Source organism: Callorhinus ursinus, unplaced genomic scaffold (genome assembly GCF_003265705.2).
Source record: "Callorhinus ursinus isolate GAN/ISIS: 27379988/994484 unplaced genomic scaffold, GSC_fseal_2.0 scaffold20, whole genome shotgun sequence".
Lineage (NCBI taxonomy): Eukaryota > Metazoa > Chordata > Mammalia > Carnivora > Otariidae > Callorhinus > Callorhinus ursinus.
The window spans coordinates 2602197-2620644 of NW_027397082.1; the positions used below are offsets into that span (position 1 = coordinate 2602197).

Here is an 18448-nt window from a genome sequence, read left to right on the forward strand (position 1 = left end):
GTGGAAAGGGTGGGGCGGCCGGTGCTATGGGGCTGGAATTTCTCAGACCGTATGTCCCAGGAGGATGGTGGCTTCTGTCTGCCAGGGAGGCCGGCTCAGGCAGTGGAGGTTTCTGGAAGGGTGGGAGAAGGTCCCAGAGAGAGCCCCCTGTGAGGGGAGCCCCCCGGGTCAGAGGTTCGGAGCACACCTTTTCCCCCAGTGAATGCTCTCTCGTGGTCAGGGGGAGTCTGGGTGGGCTTGGGGTGGGGCTGAGCCGTAAGGGCTTAAGCAAGACGCTGGGTCGGCAGGTGCTTGCATCTTGGGGGTGACAGCCATGTGCAGACAGAAAGAAACGCAATGCTATTTTCATTAAGGAATTTATTTCTCTTAAAAAACACCACCAGTGGTTCCATCTAGATACAGCAGCACAGTGACCTATTAGACGGAACGTACACAGATTCAGAGCAGCAGAACAAAAGCCGTTATCTTCAGGAAGAACCTCCAAAATGGAACTATTTTCTTTCATCATCAATGTGAAAATTTCCCTGAAAAAAAAAAACAAAAACAAAAACACAAAACAGAACCCCTTGGATACTAGAAGGATTATTATTTTAACTCTACCAACAGCCACTAAGCTCTTCGACTTGAGAACATTTGCTTTTGATCTATTACAAAAATGATTTATTGACGGACTGGAGAAAGACATCTAGATTCTTCTTTTAGGGAGCGTCTTCCCATCCCCGGGAGAGCTGGCTTTTCAAGTGTTTTAACCACTGTCCCCAGCACGAGACCAGCGGAGAGCCCGGGCCGCACACTCTGGCCTTCCAAAGGCAACGAGGGAGGCGCCTCAGGGGACGGGGCTGCCCTGTCCTGGTCCCTTGTGACGGAAGGAAGTGAGCCCTCTGCTGGTCGCGACTCAGCTCTGTTGCTTCGGCATGCACGGCGAGGTCACACTCGTTCTCCTTCCGAAGAGAGGCTGTAAAGTTAGGAGGTCCTGTCTCAGAGGGTGAGGCTAGGAGGACAGCACACCACGCAAGAGGTTGTCCTCGGAAGGTGCAGGTGCTCACGCGGACGTGGGAGCATGCCGCGGCCCAAGAGGAGGGCTGACATCTCCCAGGTGGCACTTCCTCTTCATCTGCGGGCGGGGGGGATGTCCGCGAGGCCGCCGGTCCCTTTGGCCAGGCCCGGGATGCCAGGTGCAAGGAGGTCGCAGTGTTCCCTCCGAAGTCATGTCTGTGTCGGGGGCTCACTTGGGAGAGTCGGTGGGAAGCCGATGCCCCAAGCTTTTCAGGGAAGGATGGGGTGTGGAAGAGTGACGAGGAGCTTCGACAGTGGGCAGGGCTCCTTGGGAGGTGTGGAGACCCCGGCTGCTCTGGGGCATGCCCTCCGCGTCGTCAGGGCTCGCCGGGCTCCCGGGCGGCTGGGCCACATCCTGTTGTGCCTTTGATGCCAAGGTGGCGTCCACACGTGTCCCCAGCACTCACCACCATGTGTCGTGGCAGGCTACCTGTCGAGCGTGCGTAAAACCCGGGCACGCTGCTCTCCACACGGCTTGCCCCTCCAAGACTGAGGGTTTGCTAAGAGCAGCGTATTTCGGGGAACACGCCCTTCTGGGGCCACTGGAAACACAGCAACACCTAGCAGCTGTGCAAGTGAGCAGCCTTCGGAAGCGGGCGGTTTCAAAAGTGACGTTCCCAGCCTAGAAAGAGTCGGGACTGAGTGATATGGGATGGGGTGGCGCTCCCCGTGAAGGCAGGGCGCAGGCCTTGGTGCTGTTGTGGGTGGTCTTATGGGAGCCCCACCCCACCCCCGAGGGGGCTTGATAAACCTTTGTCAGCCGTGGTGCTCATGGCAGAGATCACCCCGGTCCCACTGGGGACAGCGGCTTGTCTCCTGAAAAGTGGAAGCAGAGATGTTTCTGCAGGACCCTGCGTCTCACCTCAAAGGCACAAGGTCAGCGAACGTCCAATGAGGAAAACGTCACGCTTGGAGAAAGAGAGGCCCTTCTGTGAAGAGCTCAAATGTTGGGGGGGGAAAAAAAAATCCATTCACTGCCCGAACGTACCTCATCCCAGGCAAGGGGATGTGTGTGTGGGGGGGGGAGGTGGGGTTTGTTTTGTTTTGTTTTTCCTAATTTAAAAATATCTTTTAAAAATGCAGTTCTAGAAAACAAGTTGGAGGAGAAGCTGGGGGTGGGGCAGGACCTTCAGTGACTCGGGGCCTGGGGCACTTGGTGGGCAGGTGTGCTGATTTTCAGATGTTGTTTTAAATAATGACTTCCCTTCTCTTGCAGGAAACGAAGTGTCCAAAGGAACAGGAGAGAAGAGAGGCAGTGGCTCCGGCATCCCATCCTAGGGGCACTCGGTGGGGACAGGCTGCCAACACGAAGGAAGACCCCAGTCATCTTAAGAGGCCCACAGAGGCCCGGGCGTTAGCCTCGTTGGAGCTCCCGGGATGCAGAAACACACGGGCCAGGTGGGTGTTTTCCTTCCTGCTCCTTGAGGATTCTGTACTGCGGTCGGCCAGTGTGGGGCTCGGAGGCATGAAAAGAGATGGCTTCTCAACACCAGTCATTCGGTAAGCGGGGAGTTGCTGTGAATTGGGCAAAAGGAAGGAGGGAGGGTGGGAGCTTGGGCTGGTGACTGTCCCAGAAAAATGACTGTCCTTTCCATCGAGAAAGGAGGGTCAGCGAGAGCTTGAGGATCTTAAAATACTGGTCAAGGAGCTTTCCACTTCCGTTCTTGGCAAGAACGGAGTATGGCCGTTTGTATTTATCTGGTACGCAGCCCAGGAAAGGTGCCAGAAGCAGCCTCGTGAGGCCAGGGCTGGTCTTGAAGAAAATGATACTGCACGTTGGAGGGATCCCAGGGCGGCCCAACTGTTGTTTCTCTGCTATTTGTTTCTCAAGTGACCTACGACGATCAGTCCCAAAGGCCGCCCCTTCTCCGGCAGTGCGCTCCAGGACCCACTGGCCCAGTCTGAGGGAGGAGCACGGACACTGGACAGGAGGCGGCCATGCCCGCTACGCGCTCCTCCCTCAAAGCTCGCGCTCCAAGCTGCCCGGCTCACAGAAATCGTTTTGGGAGAGTTGCGTCTGAAGCCCCACTGAAGCTAAGGCAGCAGAGCCCTTTCCTGAGGGTATGTTAGAATGTTCTGGAGAGCTTCTTAAAGATGCAGATTCCTGGGCCCTACTCCCAGAGAATCCGTTCCATAGATTTGGGGTGGGGCCCAGGAATCTGCATTTTGACCGGAGCCGCCTGTAGGTAGCGCTGGACCCACACTGGGGGGAACCCTGGCAACCGCCAGGTGGCTGACACCGGGTCTGAATGAGGCTGACTCGGTCGCCAGGGACTCAGCCAGGCAGGGCAGCGGGGGTGTCAACCACTCCCCCTGTTCTGGGGCAGGGGGGAGGCGAGGGTGGATTTGCTCCTTGTCACTTTTCAGAGGCAACAGGAGGTGGCCAGGGGCTCAAAGGGCCTGGGGACTGCCCTCGGAAGACCCTGGCCTGGCAAAGCCACCGAGTCCTCCTGGGGGCGACTTGTGCCTGAAGGTTTGAGATGCTCCGTTAGAGCATCTTAGTCCCACCTCTCCCAAGAAGTGACCGTGAGTTTGTCTTGAGCTTCCGTGGTATCCTGGCCCTCCCCTTAGCCATGCCATTGCTTGGAGAGCCGACCCCACCCATGCCCCCCGGGCTAGGGTATCTGTGGGGCCTTGTGACGCTCTCTCCAGACCCTGTGACCCCGTAAACACTTGAGGAACGTGCCTGGAGTCCCTGGGCAAGCCTCCCTCCCCCTCTATGGACTCATTCGGTAGGACTCCACTGACCCCCACTCCCTGATGCTTCCTCAGGCCACAGGATTTGGGATAGCTGGGGCTCCATGACTACTCATCATCACGATGCATCCCTTAAAAAATAGAGTAAAACAAAAATCCCCAAATGCAAGCCTCTTGAAAACATACAGGCTTTAGCAGTTAGAACCTGCTTAGAAAGAAAGAGGCCCAGCTCTGCGTACCGGCCGCCTTCCAGAAGGAAGAGGAGGCCAAGGCCAGAGCAACACGGACACCGTGTGCCTCTAAAGGAAATGTGCGCATTGGCCCTAGGAGACTCCAGAGACCCCCACGGAGGATGTTCTGACTGGGGCTGAAGTCCCAAGTGTGTCTGGAGCGCTTAATTCAGGCTGTTACAGGCCAACAGCATGGTGACATCAATGTGTGAGGGAAAGGTTAGAGAGATGGATACAACCAATCCTTTAAAGGTGAAATGTGAATCATTTTCTACATTTAATAAAAACATTTTCTCATTTGAGGCTCCGGAAGTCTTGAGTCACATTTTTTTTTTTTTTTTGTAAATCCCCCCCCACCCCGCCCACTCTAAAATGCCTTAAAACACATGGCTTAACAGTGGCTGCACAGAAAATATACACCCTCAAAATCTGACTTTCATTTAAATACAAATATACAAAATGTAAACTGAGACAATAGAGAAATTTACAAAACTTTTCTTTAAAAATAATAAAGACAAAATTCAGTTCTAGGTATGACGCTATTAAAATACGTGCAAGTTGTCGTATCCAATTGGATTTCTATTGCAATGTTCCACGTCGGCTTGAGGGCCACCTCTGGAGACAGACCTGAGTGGAAATCTCTTTGAGAAACCTGGAGGCTCTGTGTCAAGGAGGCAGCCGGCCTCCTTCCCGGCTCCTGGAGGGCTCCCCCGTCCACAAGTTCTGCTGCTAAGGACAAGGGTCTAGGCTGGTCCCACCGCGGACTTCAAGGCCAGAGCTCCAACTAGCTGCTTCCGGTGGAGTTTGAACTGACATGGTTTGAATTTATGTGGTGGTTAAAACTGGTCTTGGGATTGGGTGAACTCTTGGAATTGTTCTGATGCTGGAGGAGAGAGAGAGAGGGGTGGGGGGAGACAGAGTTAGTCCTGGTGGACGTGTAGGGGCCTCTGAATCTGAAAACAGGGCCATGGTCAGGGGCTGCTGATCAGCTCCTCTTGCTTTCTGCTGCCTGTGCCCTTCTTCCGCTACAGACCCAGGGCCAGAGGCCACCCCTTGGGGCAGGGGCAGAGCTGTGGGATTAAGAGGACCCCAAGGCAGGGGCGCCCGGGTGGCTCAGATGGTTAAGCGTCTGCCTTCAGCTCAGGGCATGATCCCGGGGTCCTGGGATCGAGCCCCGCATCGGGCTCCCTGCTCCGTGGGAGCCTGCTTCTCCCTCTGCCTCTCTCTCTCTCTCTGTCTTTCATGAATAAATAAAATCTTTAAAAAAAAAAAAAAAAAAAGAGGACCCCAAGGCAGGGGGGAGGCAGCCCCTCCTAGAATATCTATATGGTTCATTCCTGTAGGCCCAGGGTCTGAAACCTGTCGCTTAGCTTGAGCAAGTTATTGAATCTCTTGGTTGCCTTGCGTGCCAGGTAGGACAAGGGCTGCTTCTGTACCGGGCTGGTGGAGCGGGAAGTGAGGCTGTGTGTAGAGAGGGCTTGAGTGAGTGCCCGGCCCCAGAACCAGGAACTGCTTATTCTTACTGATCTGTCACTCAGTCCTCTTGCTGGCCCTGGGCACTGATCTTGCAGGAGGGCCCCCAGAGGCTGGGACAGGTCAGTACGGTGCCACCCAAGCAGCAGAAAGTGTCAGGGCCAGATGTGAACCCCAGGTCTGTAAGCCTCTGTAGCAAGTGCTTGTCCCAGGACCTAAGTACGTGCTAGGGACTCAGCCATGTGGAAGGGGACAGGTCCTTTCTTTGGGGAGCTTCAATTTTACTTGGTGGAAGCATTTTAAAATTATCTTTTTATAACTGGATACAAACAGAAGTCTATTTTGGAACAGGATGTGAAACTCACATGAAGCTTCCAGATCAAAGCCCGAACTTGCCCTCAGTCTGTGTTTTCTCTCCATGTGCCTGATCCATGCTCCCTGCCGTTATCCCCAGATCCTTCGTATGGGTTTACCAGCCGTGTGACCTTTGTGACCTTGACCCTCCCTCAGCCTCAGTTTCCTTATCTGTGAAGTGGGGTAATGGGAGCACATCCTGGGCTCACACTGCACTAGGACCCCCCCAAAAGGAGGGATCCTGGTTTGCCTTGCTGGTGCATCTCAAACCCTGAGGAAACAGCCTTGCACACAGTAGGCACTCGCTACATACTGGCCGAATGACTGAACGGTTGAATTAAGGCCCAGGCTTTTGTGGAGATTAAGTAAGAGAAGCCCTCAAAAAGCACTCGGTGCAGAGCTAGGTCCAAAGCAGAGCGCCATCAACAGCCACCCCATCCTGTAATCAGGGTGGGGGTGGGGGAGCTGGGAGACCTGGGGACCAGAGCCGCTCCGCCTCTCCCTCTTCATCCTCCTGGGGAGAGGGGCAGCTCCTTAGGGGTGGGGTGGGGTGGGGTGGGGGGGTGGAGGGAATGTAAATAATGGGGCCTCCCAGGCTGTGGGATGGACACACTGGGCCAAGCCTTCTTCGAGGGAGGCCAGGAGGGGGCGCTCTTCTGGCCGCCTTGGGCAAGGGGGATGAGGTGAGGGCCTCGGTGGTCTCTCACAGGCCTGCAGGGACATTTCTTCCATTTGGGCCACGCCGAACGCTCAATCCAGGGACAGGCTCTGAGGAAGAATGCCTTTTCCCAAGGGGCAAAGTCTCCTGAGGCTGCCAGCTGGAGGCCACAGCATCCACCTTGGGGGGCCCTGGCAACCCAGGAGCCACGAGGGTCTGCAGGGCTCCTCTCTCCCACACCCGTTCTGCCTGCTTTTTGTTACGTGCGATCGCTACCTACAGAACTTGAGTCTTGACAAGGGCCATATGGGGCAGTTAGTTCTCTGTCGGGGACACTTCGCCTCCAGAGGACAAGGGGCCAGGTCTGGAGACATTTCCGATCGGTAGTGTGGGAGGGCCGTGCTACTGGTGCCTGCTGGGTAGAGGCCACGGAGGCGGCTAAGTATCCTCCAGTGCACGAGACAGCCCCCACGACGGAGAACTCACCGCGAACGTCCACAGGGGTGAGGCCGAGAACCCCTGATGAAGGGCGAGCTCCGGGCCGGCCCTGCCCGATTCCGCCCTGCGGATCCCCTCATGTGGCGGGCACAGGGGCTCGGGCAGGCCGCCGCGGCCCCTGCTCTCCCACGCCCCACACACGCAGGGAGAAGGCCGCGGCTCCGGTCTCGGGGAAGTACCTGGGCCCAGGGCATCCCGGGGCCAACGCCAGGACAGCTGGGCACAGAGGGCGCGTCTCTCACCTGACGCTTGAAGATCCTCTGAAGCAGCCCTTTCTTCGGCGGTTCTGGAGGGTGACTTCTGTTCAGGTCCGGTGAGAGGGTACCGTTAGGTCCGAACACGTTCAGCTCCTTAAAGCACTCGGTTTCTATCATCTGGAGAAGCAGGGCGAAGGCGGCATGAGGGGCTGTGTTAGTCATCTTGGCTGGACAGGAGTCCCTGCGGCCCCCACCCTGCCCTGAGCCTGCTCCCAGTAGGTCCTCCACCCGCCCTGCCTCCTTCAGGGGCCCAGGCCCAGACCGCTCCCCGCCTGCCACGGCCTCTCCCCTGCCAGCCTCCCCCAGCTGCCTCCACTGAGGAAGCAGAAACCGTCCGCGGGGGTGTGCTCATCGTCCAGCCGCCAAACCCACACCTCCTCTTCCTCCTCACCCCACCCAAGCCCAGGTCGCCGCACATGCTCTGCGCCCCTCCCCTTGTCAGGGTCCCCTCCCCGGCCCCATCGTGCGGAAGCAGCGCGGGCTTCCCCCAGCTCGGGCCCGTGTTCCTCCTCTCTCCCAGCCAGACTTCCCGAGACAGTCCGCTAGACGACCGTGTCCATCCCGCCTCCTATCCCTCTTCTGACCCCCACGCCGACGGCCGACGGAGCCCGGGCCTGTCCCCCCCGGCCCAGTGGCCCCCTTCAGGGTGCAGACGGCCACCGCCCTGCTCACCTCGCTCTGCCACGGGATGGGCACGGAGCCCGTGGAGAACTTGGAGTAGAAGTCATCGTCTGTGTGGTCCAGGTTGACGCCTTTCACGGTGGAGAACTGCTCGATGTCCAGCACGTCCTTGCAGTACACGGCGCGGGGCTGTGGGCAGAGCGCTCGGTCACATGGGCCCTGTCCCAGGCCGGCACCCCAGCCGCAGGTTCTGATGGGGAGCGGGCGGGGCGCCCTTCTGGGGACCGGTGCTGCTCTCTCTCACAGATCTGCCCAGGGGCTCCTTCCCGCCATCACCTTTATGCCGGCTGCTGGTCACCCCTCTCTCCAGGCTGGGGCCGCGGTGGGGTGACGGAACACGCCCTCTCTGACTCACATTCCTCGGCACCTCTGGGGATCCCCGCTCCCCCAGAGCCCACAGGATCAGGATGGCGGGAGCGTTTCTAGACACCTCTGTGGGAATGAGGGCGGCCACAGCTGGGGCCTCCGGCCCATCCTCCACAGAGAGAAGGAATGCTGGGGGCCCAGGGGGGCCCTCTCACACCACTGGGCACCCAAGCTCTGCAGCCCGACAGGCCTGGGCTGGGCTCCCAGCTGTGGCGCTTAGGAACTCTGGGGAAGTCACATACCCCTGTAGGCCTCAGTCCCCTCACCTGCCAAGTGGGGACAGCGGAAGCACCTACGCCTGAGGCTGATGTAAGTGCCTGCCACGGAGCCGGGCCCCAGAACCACGAGCTGCCGCTGTCGCAGTGCTAGTACCCGCTACTCTCACTCGCCCACTGGCCCCGTCCTCCCGGAGTTCAAGGACATTCACTAAGTCAAGGTCGAGAGGGAGGACACAGGCTCAACCTGGGCTGGAGAGGCTACTCACGTCTGGAATGAAGGGAGGGTCCAACATCCCGGCTTCTAAGCGCTTGAAATTCATGTTCCTGAAGAAGGGGTGTCTCTTGACCTCCGCAGCCCCCTCCTCCCGGCAGCCCAGTCTCTGCTTTGAATCTTTGGTGAGCAGCTGTGACAAGAGAGCCCCGAGAGGTCACGCCTGGTGGGCCTTTCCTCCTGCTGAAGGCCACAGGGGACTTGGGGCTTCGGGCACTGTGGCCATGTCCTTTCACAGGTCTGTGTCCCTCCTCCAGCCTCTGCGGTGCCCGTGCCACCCCCAGGCACCCAACGGACACGGCCCCAGCCTGCTCGGGCCTTGCCTCAGGGTGGCCTTGCGCTCGCGCTGGTTTTAGATGCCTGGAGCCTGCAGGAGAGGAGTCCCGTCTGCCCTCCCCGAGGCGGCACGCCCAGCGCGGGCGGCACCTTGCTACGTCTCCTGCTACACGTAAGCCACAGAGGGCTGGCACCGTCTCTGCGGGCCTCGCTCATTCGTTTACTCAACTCCTACGTACACTGTAGACAAACCACTGTGCCGAGAGGGAGGAGGGGCACCGAGGGGCCTCCGCAAGATCACATTCGGGGGACCCATCCAGGCAATGCACAGGTACGACACCACGGTGACAGAGGCACACAACCGGGCGCCAGCTGGGGGGGGCCGCGGGCAGGCGGGGAAGGCATCGGCGGAGGGTCTGCGCTAGCAAGAGGGACCTGCGGGGCAGCCTTGGGGAACACCTGTCCTTGAGTCTGGGGGACGATTGAGGATGTGAGGGACGGGTCAGGGTGAAGGGGACGTGCTAGAGGGTCTTGAAGGCCAGGTCAGGAGGATTTTGATCTGGAGGTAGTGGGGAGCCACAGATGGTCAGGGTAGAGGAGTGTCCTCATCAGAACCAAGAGGTGGGAAGGTTCACAGGAGACGAGGAGGCTGCAGAAGCAGACAGCCAGGCCAGAGGCCTAAAGGTGGGAATGAGGCCGGGAGGCTGGCAGGAGGGTGTGGGGGAGGTGGTCGGGGGGGGGGGCTGGGAGGGGGCAGGGAGGGGGCTGAGAGAGGGGCAGGGAGGGGCAGGCTGTGATGCTAGAGGACCGGCAGCTGACCACCAGGTGTCAGCCCCTCTCCTGCAGTCTCTCCTACTTCTCTCTTCCCCTGCCCCGCTGAGCACTGCACCTGGCATGCTGTTGGAATCTCCTGCTTGCTTTGAGACTAAAATCAAGGTGGATGGCCTGCAGCCCAGAGGGAGTCCAGCCCTTTCCTCCTCCGATACCCTGGCACCCTCCGTGTGCTTTCCTTCCACAGGTAGTTGCCGCCGGCCGTGTGGGCTGGGGTTGCGGTGGACAGCCAGTGGGCAGGCAGGCCTCCTGGGGCTCACGGTCTGTAGGGGGAGGCTTGCAGGCACCACTCCCCTGCCCCCCATTTCCCTTCAAACAAAGGAATCAAAGGTGGTACCAGGGCAAGCACTAGGTCACAGCCTGGAAAGGACTGAGCCCTGAGAATCGCCATCAACTGTGGTCCAGTGACCACCCAGGCTGGTTCTGCCCAGCGAGCTGGTGGCTCGGGGCCTCAGCTTCTCCTCGCTAGCGCTTCTGCCTTTCCACAGAGGCTCCAGGAATCGGCTCTGCTGGGCCAGGCTCCTCCCCACTCTGAGAAATCCCAAAGAGGCAAGGCTCCTTGGGTAGAGGCTGGACCTCCCAGCTGTAGACCCCAGAGCCTGCAGGGGCCGGCCAGACAGAAGACACAAGCAAGGACAATAAAGGCCGAGTGGGCTGGGTGGTCTGTGCCAGGCTACCCATCAGTTCCTACCAGGGCCCAGGGCTGAAAATCCAGGTTTTTATGTGAAATCTCTCCAACTTGAAATCTTGGCAATGAACCCACCCTTCACCTCTTTCTGAAACACCATGCAGGCTGAACATCCACCAACACGCTGCCTGTTTGCAACTCTGACATCGAGTGTACACCGGGAGAAGCAAGGGGGAGAAGTGGTGTGAGCTGGGCAAGTGGCGCAGGCAGGGTGGGCTTCCTGGAAGAGAAGGGATGGGCTGGAAGGCCGGTGAGGCTGAGGTGGCTGAAGGGCCAGTGCTGGGACTCAGCAGGGCCCTACAGGAGGTGGGGCTGAGGCCTGGGCCTAGGGACTGGACCAGGGGCCAAGGCAGTGACGTGCATGAATTTCTGGACATCAGGGGCAGTGGAGAGGGTCTTGTGGTTGCCAAGATGGAATGGAGGAAGGAACTGGCAACAGGGAGTAGTCTTCTTGGGCAGGCAGGGCTTGAGTTTCCGGAGTCTAGAAACAGCCCAGTGTGCCCCGAGCCTTCATGGTTTCCTCAGAGTCAGGCCCTGCTGTGTCCTGAGCTGGTGCCTCTTGGAGGGGACAGGGCCTGGCTGCCAGACAGGCTGGGGTGAGGGGTGCCAGGAAGCCCCAAGGCTAGAATCCTAAGACCCCATGATCACTTGTAAGAAGATGAAGCAAGGCCAGAAGGCTTTGTCAGTTCTTCCAGCAGAGAAAGATGAGGGGACACTGGTTTGACACTTGACACCCAATGGGCCAATGTGGGTCCAGAGCCCCAGGCTCAGCTCGCCGCCTTTCCCTTGGTGGCCACCAGGGGGCAGCAGAGGGCCAGTAGGGCCCCCAGTCCTAGAGCCCCAAAGCGGGGCACCAAGGAGGGCGACAGCGGGCAGGGAGGGGGCCCTCTCCACCTCTCTGTCCCCTCTGCATGTCCCATGTCCTGCCGGGGCTGCTCTGCTTCTCTGAGTCCCCGACCCTGACCTGGGACGTCTGGAGATGCTCTGACCATGGCTGATGACCTAGCTTGGTCCCACGGGATAGACCCCGGGTCCATGGTCGTGTGGTTTGGGTGGGTGTTTGCATGTGTACACGCCATCCCTCCTTCAGGGTCTCCCACACACGTAGAGGGAGATCTATGGTTCCTCTTTTCTGGAAGTGGTCAAATGGTAGCTCTTGCCCCAAATCCTTCTTCCCATGGCTCTGTGACACCAGACCAAAGCGGGTGGGAGGAAGTGGTCAGGCAGCAGCTGGACGGCTCCAGGAGAGGGGCCTCCTCAGGGTGGGCAGCTACACCACATGGTTTCCGGGCCACTAACAGGGCAGCCTCGGCTTTTCTGGAAGCAGAAGCTTTGCCACTTTAATCAGCTCCTTGGGCCTGCGCTTCTCTACACTCCAGCCTCGTGGTTTATGCACATGCACAGGTGGCAGGGAGGGAAGCCTCCAGCCTCAGCCCCGCTCATCAGCTGTGCCCCAGGGACAGGGAGTCTGTGGGCTCCCGGGGCCCCGGCGCTCAGGCCCTCCTGCCCCCTCGTGGCCGACACTGGAGGGCAGCGGCCGGTGGTGGGGGTACACAGCACAGCTGGGCCTGGCACCAGAGGGAGGAGGGCCCCAAGCGGACGCAGGCAGAACTTGGCAGCCTGAGAGCCAGGCGAGAATGGGATCTGCCCGCCTATGGCCAGGGGTGGGCCTACCTGGGCTGAGGGGAAGGGCAGCGGGCTGGGGCGGACTCATTCCCAGCTTCACTTTTTGATGGCTCCCATCACTGCTTCCTCCATCCAGCCTCCCAGCCCCGCAATCTGGCCCTCCCCGCCCAGCCTGTCTAAACGTCACTCCCCACCTGCGCCCTCCCCCGTGGACAATCAAATCCCAGTACTCATAGATTGCTGTCATGCGGGACCTAAGCCAGTGTGACCAGCATTCCGTGTGGCGGAAGGAAAACTCTGTTGTAAGATGTTCAAAGACTGAAAATATCACCACCCCACCACCTGCGCTGCACCTGCGGACCTTAGCCAGGGCCCAGGGACCCAGAGATTGAGGCTGCAGGGGGCCAAGGTCAAGGGCAGGGGATACCCCAAGATCCCTTTGTGTCTTGGGGAACCAGTTGGGATCACCTCCTTTCTCCTCCACGCTGATTTTCCCCCACCAAAGCTGGATGGAGGGTGTCTCACGCAGTTCCCCCTCTAAGGGGGGGCCTACCTCCTTTCCCTTGTCCTAGAGCCTCGCTGCCCCCACCTCGGGCTTTCTCCTGGAAGCCCTCGCTGACCATCCCAGTCCACAATAAGGAGCGCTCGCTCCTCTGGCTCGGGGGCTTCCTGACTCCTGCCCCTAGTGCACCCTGACCCCGCCCGCTTCAGCCCGGTTTGCTGCTCTCGGCTGGGGGCAGGCTCACCAGGAGCTCACCATTTTGCAAATGGACTTGGCCTCCTCGGAGAACTTTTGGGAGTACACCTCCTCCATCTCCAGGACCCGGCGGTCCACTTCTTCCCGCTTCACCTTCTCTTTGCGGCCCCGGAATGGTGACTGGCCCTCGATCATCTCATAGATGAGGCAGCCCAGACCCCAGTAGTCAGGGCTCAGGCCGTATCTCTGGTTGTTCAGGACCTCCGGAGCTGCGGACAGAGGAGCGGAGCCAGGAGAGGTAAGACACAGCTGGTGACGGGACAGAGCTGGGGCACAGGGGGCCAGGGCTGAGGCTCACACCGACGGAGCGTCCTGCACCCAGCAGTGATGGCGTTGCTTACGGAAGGCCTGAAGCTTCATGGTAGGGACACGCTTCCCCCTGTTGACTCCTACCCACCAACTGCCATAAACGCCACCTCCTCCAGGGCACCTGCCCTGGCTGCTCTCCTCTGTGCTCCCGAAGGGCTCGGACTGTGGCTTCAGAAGCCTGATCACAGTGGATAGAAATGTCTCTCCCACTAGAATCTGAGCTGCCTTATTCACTGCTGTGTCCCAGTAAGGAGTATGACACCTGACACAGGGTAGGTGCTACACACATATTTATTTCCAGGAATGAAGGTGTGTCCACCCAAAGTAAAGATGATTTTAAGTTTACCTGGAATTGAAACAGCCTCTCACTATGGCTTCCCTACTATTTTGATAAAATAAATTCTAGATTAACCATACAAGTGCAAAAAAGATAAGCTTCACGTCATCAGGCAGGTCACAAACATCCACACATGTGCCAGTGAGCATATAACAGAGGCCCTGCAGATGGATGTGTGCAACGCTCCATGCGAGAGGAGACAGACACAGGTGTCCACAAAGATGCGCAGATCGATCGCTCTATCATCTGTCCATCCATCCACCCACCCATCAGCATTGGCATGGGGGTACACACAGCCACATATATGTAGGTACACACCCCACAGGCTCCCAAATGACATGCAATCTGAAAAGGATCTTCTAGCAGCAGAGCAACATATAGAATCCTGGGCAAGTGTTGTTGGCACGAGCCTGGCAGAGGACAACATCCCCGGCTCCCAGAGCTTTCTGGAGCTCCCACCTCCTGGGGTGAGTGGGCATATGTGTGTGAGGTACCATGTGCAGGAGGAAGCCTGGGGATGTCCTTGACTGGAAGGGGGATTCCAGAGGACCAGACGGAGCTCCGGGTCTCTTCCCTGCAGCCCTCGGGACGATGGTCCTGGAGTAGGCGTGCGAGGTGAGGGGTTGGTGGCAGGGCAGGGAGCCTAAGGCTGGACTCTACTTAGCATCTTGCTTGGTGACACAGCTGGTGGTGCACTCCTTTCTGGGCCTTTCCAAGCGACCTCCTTCCTCTCAGGGGCCTCTCTGAAAGGCTGCCTGCCAACTCACCAGCCCCCTACCTTCAGATCAGCCTCCCCTGAGCAGCGCGGTGTCCCAGCACTGACCTCTGACGCGGAGAGTGGCTTGGCTTTGGGGCGCAGCTGGGGCCGGGGTGGGGGGTTCAGAGCGCTCAGTTTAAGCAATCTGAACCCTGGGCCCCAACACCCCCTCCCACCCTGGCTAAGACCTCCCAACTGCCCACTGTGGCTCTACTGCTGGTCAGAGTGGCACCAAGAGGCCAGCGGCCCAAGAGGTGGGCTTGGGGAGGGGCCACACCCACACTCACCCATGTAGCCGACGGTGCCCACCCGGCCGCGGATCAGGTCTCCCTCGGGGATCTTCACGGCCAGACCCAGGTCCGAGATCCGAATGTGGCCTGAGTGGGGAGAGCAGAGTCAGCAGGTCCCCAGGACAGTCATGTGGATGTGTGCCCCACCCCGGGCAGGGCCACAGACCTGTCGTGTGCCCCTGGGCAAGGCACATAGACTCTCACGTTTTTATTTGTCCACGAGGAGGGGCATCATCATCAGCCCCCTCGGAGTGACTGCAGACCCTTGGGAGAGTCCAGGTGTCAGAGGACGTGGGTCAATCATACTTTTCAGGAAGAAAACAAAAAGATAGGAAAGGATGCCTGGATTTGGCTGGACAATGGCCAACCTACCTCGTAAAATGCTCTCATGGGCTTTTTGGAAGGCTGAGGTCACCAAGTTTAAAACGCCTTGGCCTGATTCTGGGATTGCTCCACGGGAAAAATGAGAGCTTCTCCTGAAATTTTACAATTTGCTTAAGGGGAAAAATTACAAAGCAACTTGGGAAGCACCTCTCTGTCCTGCCTTGTTGATCTTTGGAGGTTCTTTGCGTTCTCCCTTTGGAGAAACAGAGTGAAGTCGTCCAGGCCTTGGGGAGACTGAGAGATGGAACTGAGTCTGGGACCGACCCCCAGAGGCCAAGACGACACAGTGCAGACAGGTCTGTCTCACTGTTGTCCTGTTCGGCGGCCCACCCGGGCTGGGTCACGGCCACATCTGCCCCCTCTCCCTTGTCAGTGCCCGCCACGGCCCCACAGCCTGGCCCCCGGCGAGGCCCGACGTCAGGAACCCCCCCAGGCCAGAGCTGTGTGGATTCCCTGCTCGGCAGCCGCTGATAAAAGTGGGCAGAAGAGGACACGCAGGTTCCAGCCGTCGGGCTGCAGACCAGTGGTGGGCACGGTTCTGAGACCAGCAGGGAACAAGAACCCCCGTGGGCACTGGGCTCATCCAAGAGGGGAGGCAGGCCCGGGACACTCTGCCCACTCTTCCACATGGTAGCACAACACTCAAACCTCCCTCCAAGTCACCAAAGACCTGCCTCTCGTTCTCCCTCCCCTCTGCCTGGGGCATGCTGGGGGGACCCCTGGTTTCTGGTCTCAGCTCCCCACTGATATTGTTGGGTGATCTTGGCAGGTTGGCTCCTCTGAGCCTCAATCTTGTCATCTGTCAAATGGGCAAAGGGATGCTGGCCCTGCCCCCTCTGCAGAGATGGGAAGATCTAGTCAGATAACGGGTGTGAACACCATTTCTGGGCCGTGCAAGGCTAAACAGTTGTGAGGCGTTACTGAGGCCGCTCGTTACGTGTGTGTGTGTGTGTGTGTACGTGCGCGCACACACACGCGCACACACAAGAAAACAGCAGTGATAATGCACAAATAATGCTCTAGAATACATCTAGAGCTGGCCGTAGCCGATCACACTATCTTGTTGGAACCTTACCACCGCGCCCCCGCCCCCCTGATGTGGGCAGAGCAGGGCCCACTGTTTCCGTTTCACAAGGAAGGAAGATGGGGTGCAGGGAGGTTGTGTAGGAGTTAATTAAGTACTGCCCAGGATCTCTGAAATTCCAGACTCCTCAATCAGTGCTCTCTCTGTTTTTCTCTTTTGGCCAAGCCACGCTACTTTTGCACCACGTAGGAGCTTTATCCATGCCCACTGCCTTCCCCAGGTACCCAGGATTGGGGGGAAGGGGTAAGTGCTCCTCCTACTCGCCCGCTGCCCTCCCACGGTCCCAGGGCCATGCCTCCGAAAGGCTCTGCCAGACGGTCCACTGCTCCCTTTGGGTTGTGACGCTCATCTTGGCTACACAGCAGGAAAGGGGTCTCCCAGGCTGCTCCCCAACTTACCATAATCATCTAGCAGGATATTTTCGGGTTTCAAATCTCTGAAAGGGAAAGATGGCAAGCATGTGAGTGTGGGCATTCTGAGCATCAGGGCATGGCGTCTCGGTTGACCTCTCTTCGCGTCTCCTTCCCACCTCTTGGCTCATGTTGCCTGGTCTCTCTCTCGATCCAGACAATCTTGGACTAATTTCCCTCCTCCCGGTATTTAGAACAAATGCCACTGTTGCCAGGATCTTCCCGACCCTGGAGATGACAGGGAAGGGGTCAGGCAAAGGCCAGCCCTGGCTCTCATCCGCACACTGACGGTACCAGGGCGGAGCATGCTTCTGGCTGGTGTGGTGAGAGACCCCTCCAGGGCTGGGAACAGCTGGAGGTCTCAGGATGCCCTGGGATGCCCGGAAGGCAGAGCGGGGCCTGGGAATTAGCGAAGAGAAGTTACTGAGGACACCGCACCCGCTGTAGAGCTGGGACAGAGAATGGTCGAGGAGGGACCCCCTTTGGGCAGGGGACCCCTGGAGCCTGGCACATCTCCCAGTCCAGGAGTGACAAGCAAGGGCGCGCCCCTGTCCGTCTGTCCTTCCTGTCTCTCCTCTTTGATTACATCATCCCTGTTCATAAGAACGTGCCCCCCTCCCCTGCTGGGGGAGGGAGGCGGCAGAAGTGTCTGGTTTTACAAGTAGCAGGTCCTCTCTGGGTAAAAGAACAGCCAATAGGATAGCGTGTGCAACTCAGTTAAGCCATCAGCATCTGGCTTGAGGATGCGATTCTCAACCAACTGGCTTTGCTTATTTAACTGATGGCAGCTGACCTCATGAGGAATGGTTACTGTGTTCAAATTCAGTGGGGCAGCCTCACAAGGTGATAATGGGTTTGTACATAGTTATTTATTACAAAACACTTTGCCACTGTTATTTAATTGGCATTCTGTTGATGTGTTAACAATTCCAAGTAAGGGCAAGATCCATCACCTCAGCAAGCCAGCAGCCACAGGGTTGGAAAGATAGCTGGCTGGCAGGCACGGGCCAGAACCCAAACCCACAGAGAGGCCATGGCAAGTGGTGGAGGCCAGGGAGGCGCTGTGGTTCTCTTCTTCACGAGAATAAGGGCTTAGAACTTGGAGGCCCCGCTTTCTTTTTGTTTTGAGTGAAAAGCAATCAAGTGAAGAGTTCTTTTTTCAACGCTTAGGGAATTTTTTCTCTTCTCACTTGAACGAAAACAGAACAAAAGCCTAAATGGGGAGACAGGGGCAGGAGGAGAAGAGCAAGTCATCAAGACCATTCCTTCTTGTTTTCAAAACCTTCTCGGACTCCCCAAGATCATCTCTGCCAAGAGCTCCATGGCAAAGGTCTTCGTGCTGGGGTGTGCGGGCCCGCTGGGTCTGTGGGCACCGTCTAGGGGGCTCCTGTGTGCTGCCGGTTTCAAGAATACCGAAAGAAGAAAATTCAAGAATCTTCTGCCTTTTAAACCCTCAACACAAGAAAGCCCGTCCCTGCGTTCTCTGGGGTCTCCCCTCCCACGTGCCCTTTCCCGGTGGCACAGATTCCAAGTGACAGAAGAGAAGCAGGTTCCTTCAGGCTCCAGTAACTGTGGTGCCCTGCTCCGCGGTGCAAAATCCCCTAGGATCCCAATTAGAAGAGGGTTCTACTAATAATCATTACAACGGCAACTCAACAGAAGTTATTTTAACTCTTAAAGCCTGTGGTTAAAGGAAATTTTTAAAAAATCTTATATATATCCATCTACTGCAGAGCTGCATGATGATCAATGACAGACTTTTAGGCAAAAAAAAAAAAACAACAACAACAGGTGACATTATGATAACATTCTGTGGGGGTGGAGAAGAGGATGACAGAGAATCCCTCACCTTTAAAGAACTTTCATGCAGTTTTAAAATGGATAATGGTGGAAATCACTTTGCCACAGCAATCAGATTCTACTGGATACCTTTAAAAATG

At 57.8% G+C, this 18448-nt stretch overlaps 1 protein-coding gene across 7 annotated transcripts in view; it reads right to left on the bottom strand.

The window, feature by feature from the left end:
- Positions 1-339: 339 nt before the first annotated feature.
- Positions 340-18448, bottom strand: part of GRK5 (G protein-coupled receptor kinase 5) — a 215621-nt gene continuing 197512 nt past the window's right edge. For 6 of the 7 annotated variants that reach the window (XM_073904119.1, XM_073904117.1, XM_073904118.1 and 3 more), the window contains 8 exons: positions 16497-16534; positions 14628-14717; positions 12938-13146; positions 10637-10774; positions 8755-8892; positions 7896-8033; positions 7209-7340; positions 340-4866 (listed from right to left, as the gene is read on the bottom strand). In XM_073904119.1, the coding sequence (XP_073760220.1) occupies positions 4768-4866; positions 7209-7340; positions 7896-8033; positions 8755-8892; positions 10637-10774; positions 12938-13146; positions 14628-14717; positions 16497-16534 (982 nt within the window). In that variant the 3' untranslated portion in view covers positions 340-4767. The remainder of the gene's footprint in view (positions 4867-7208; positions 7341-7895; positions 8034-8754; positions 8893-10636; positions 10775-12937; positions 13147-14627; positions 14718-16496; positions 16535-18448) is intronic. The other variant, XM_025880451.2, reaches the window with a different exon arrangement.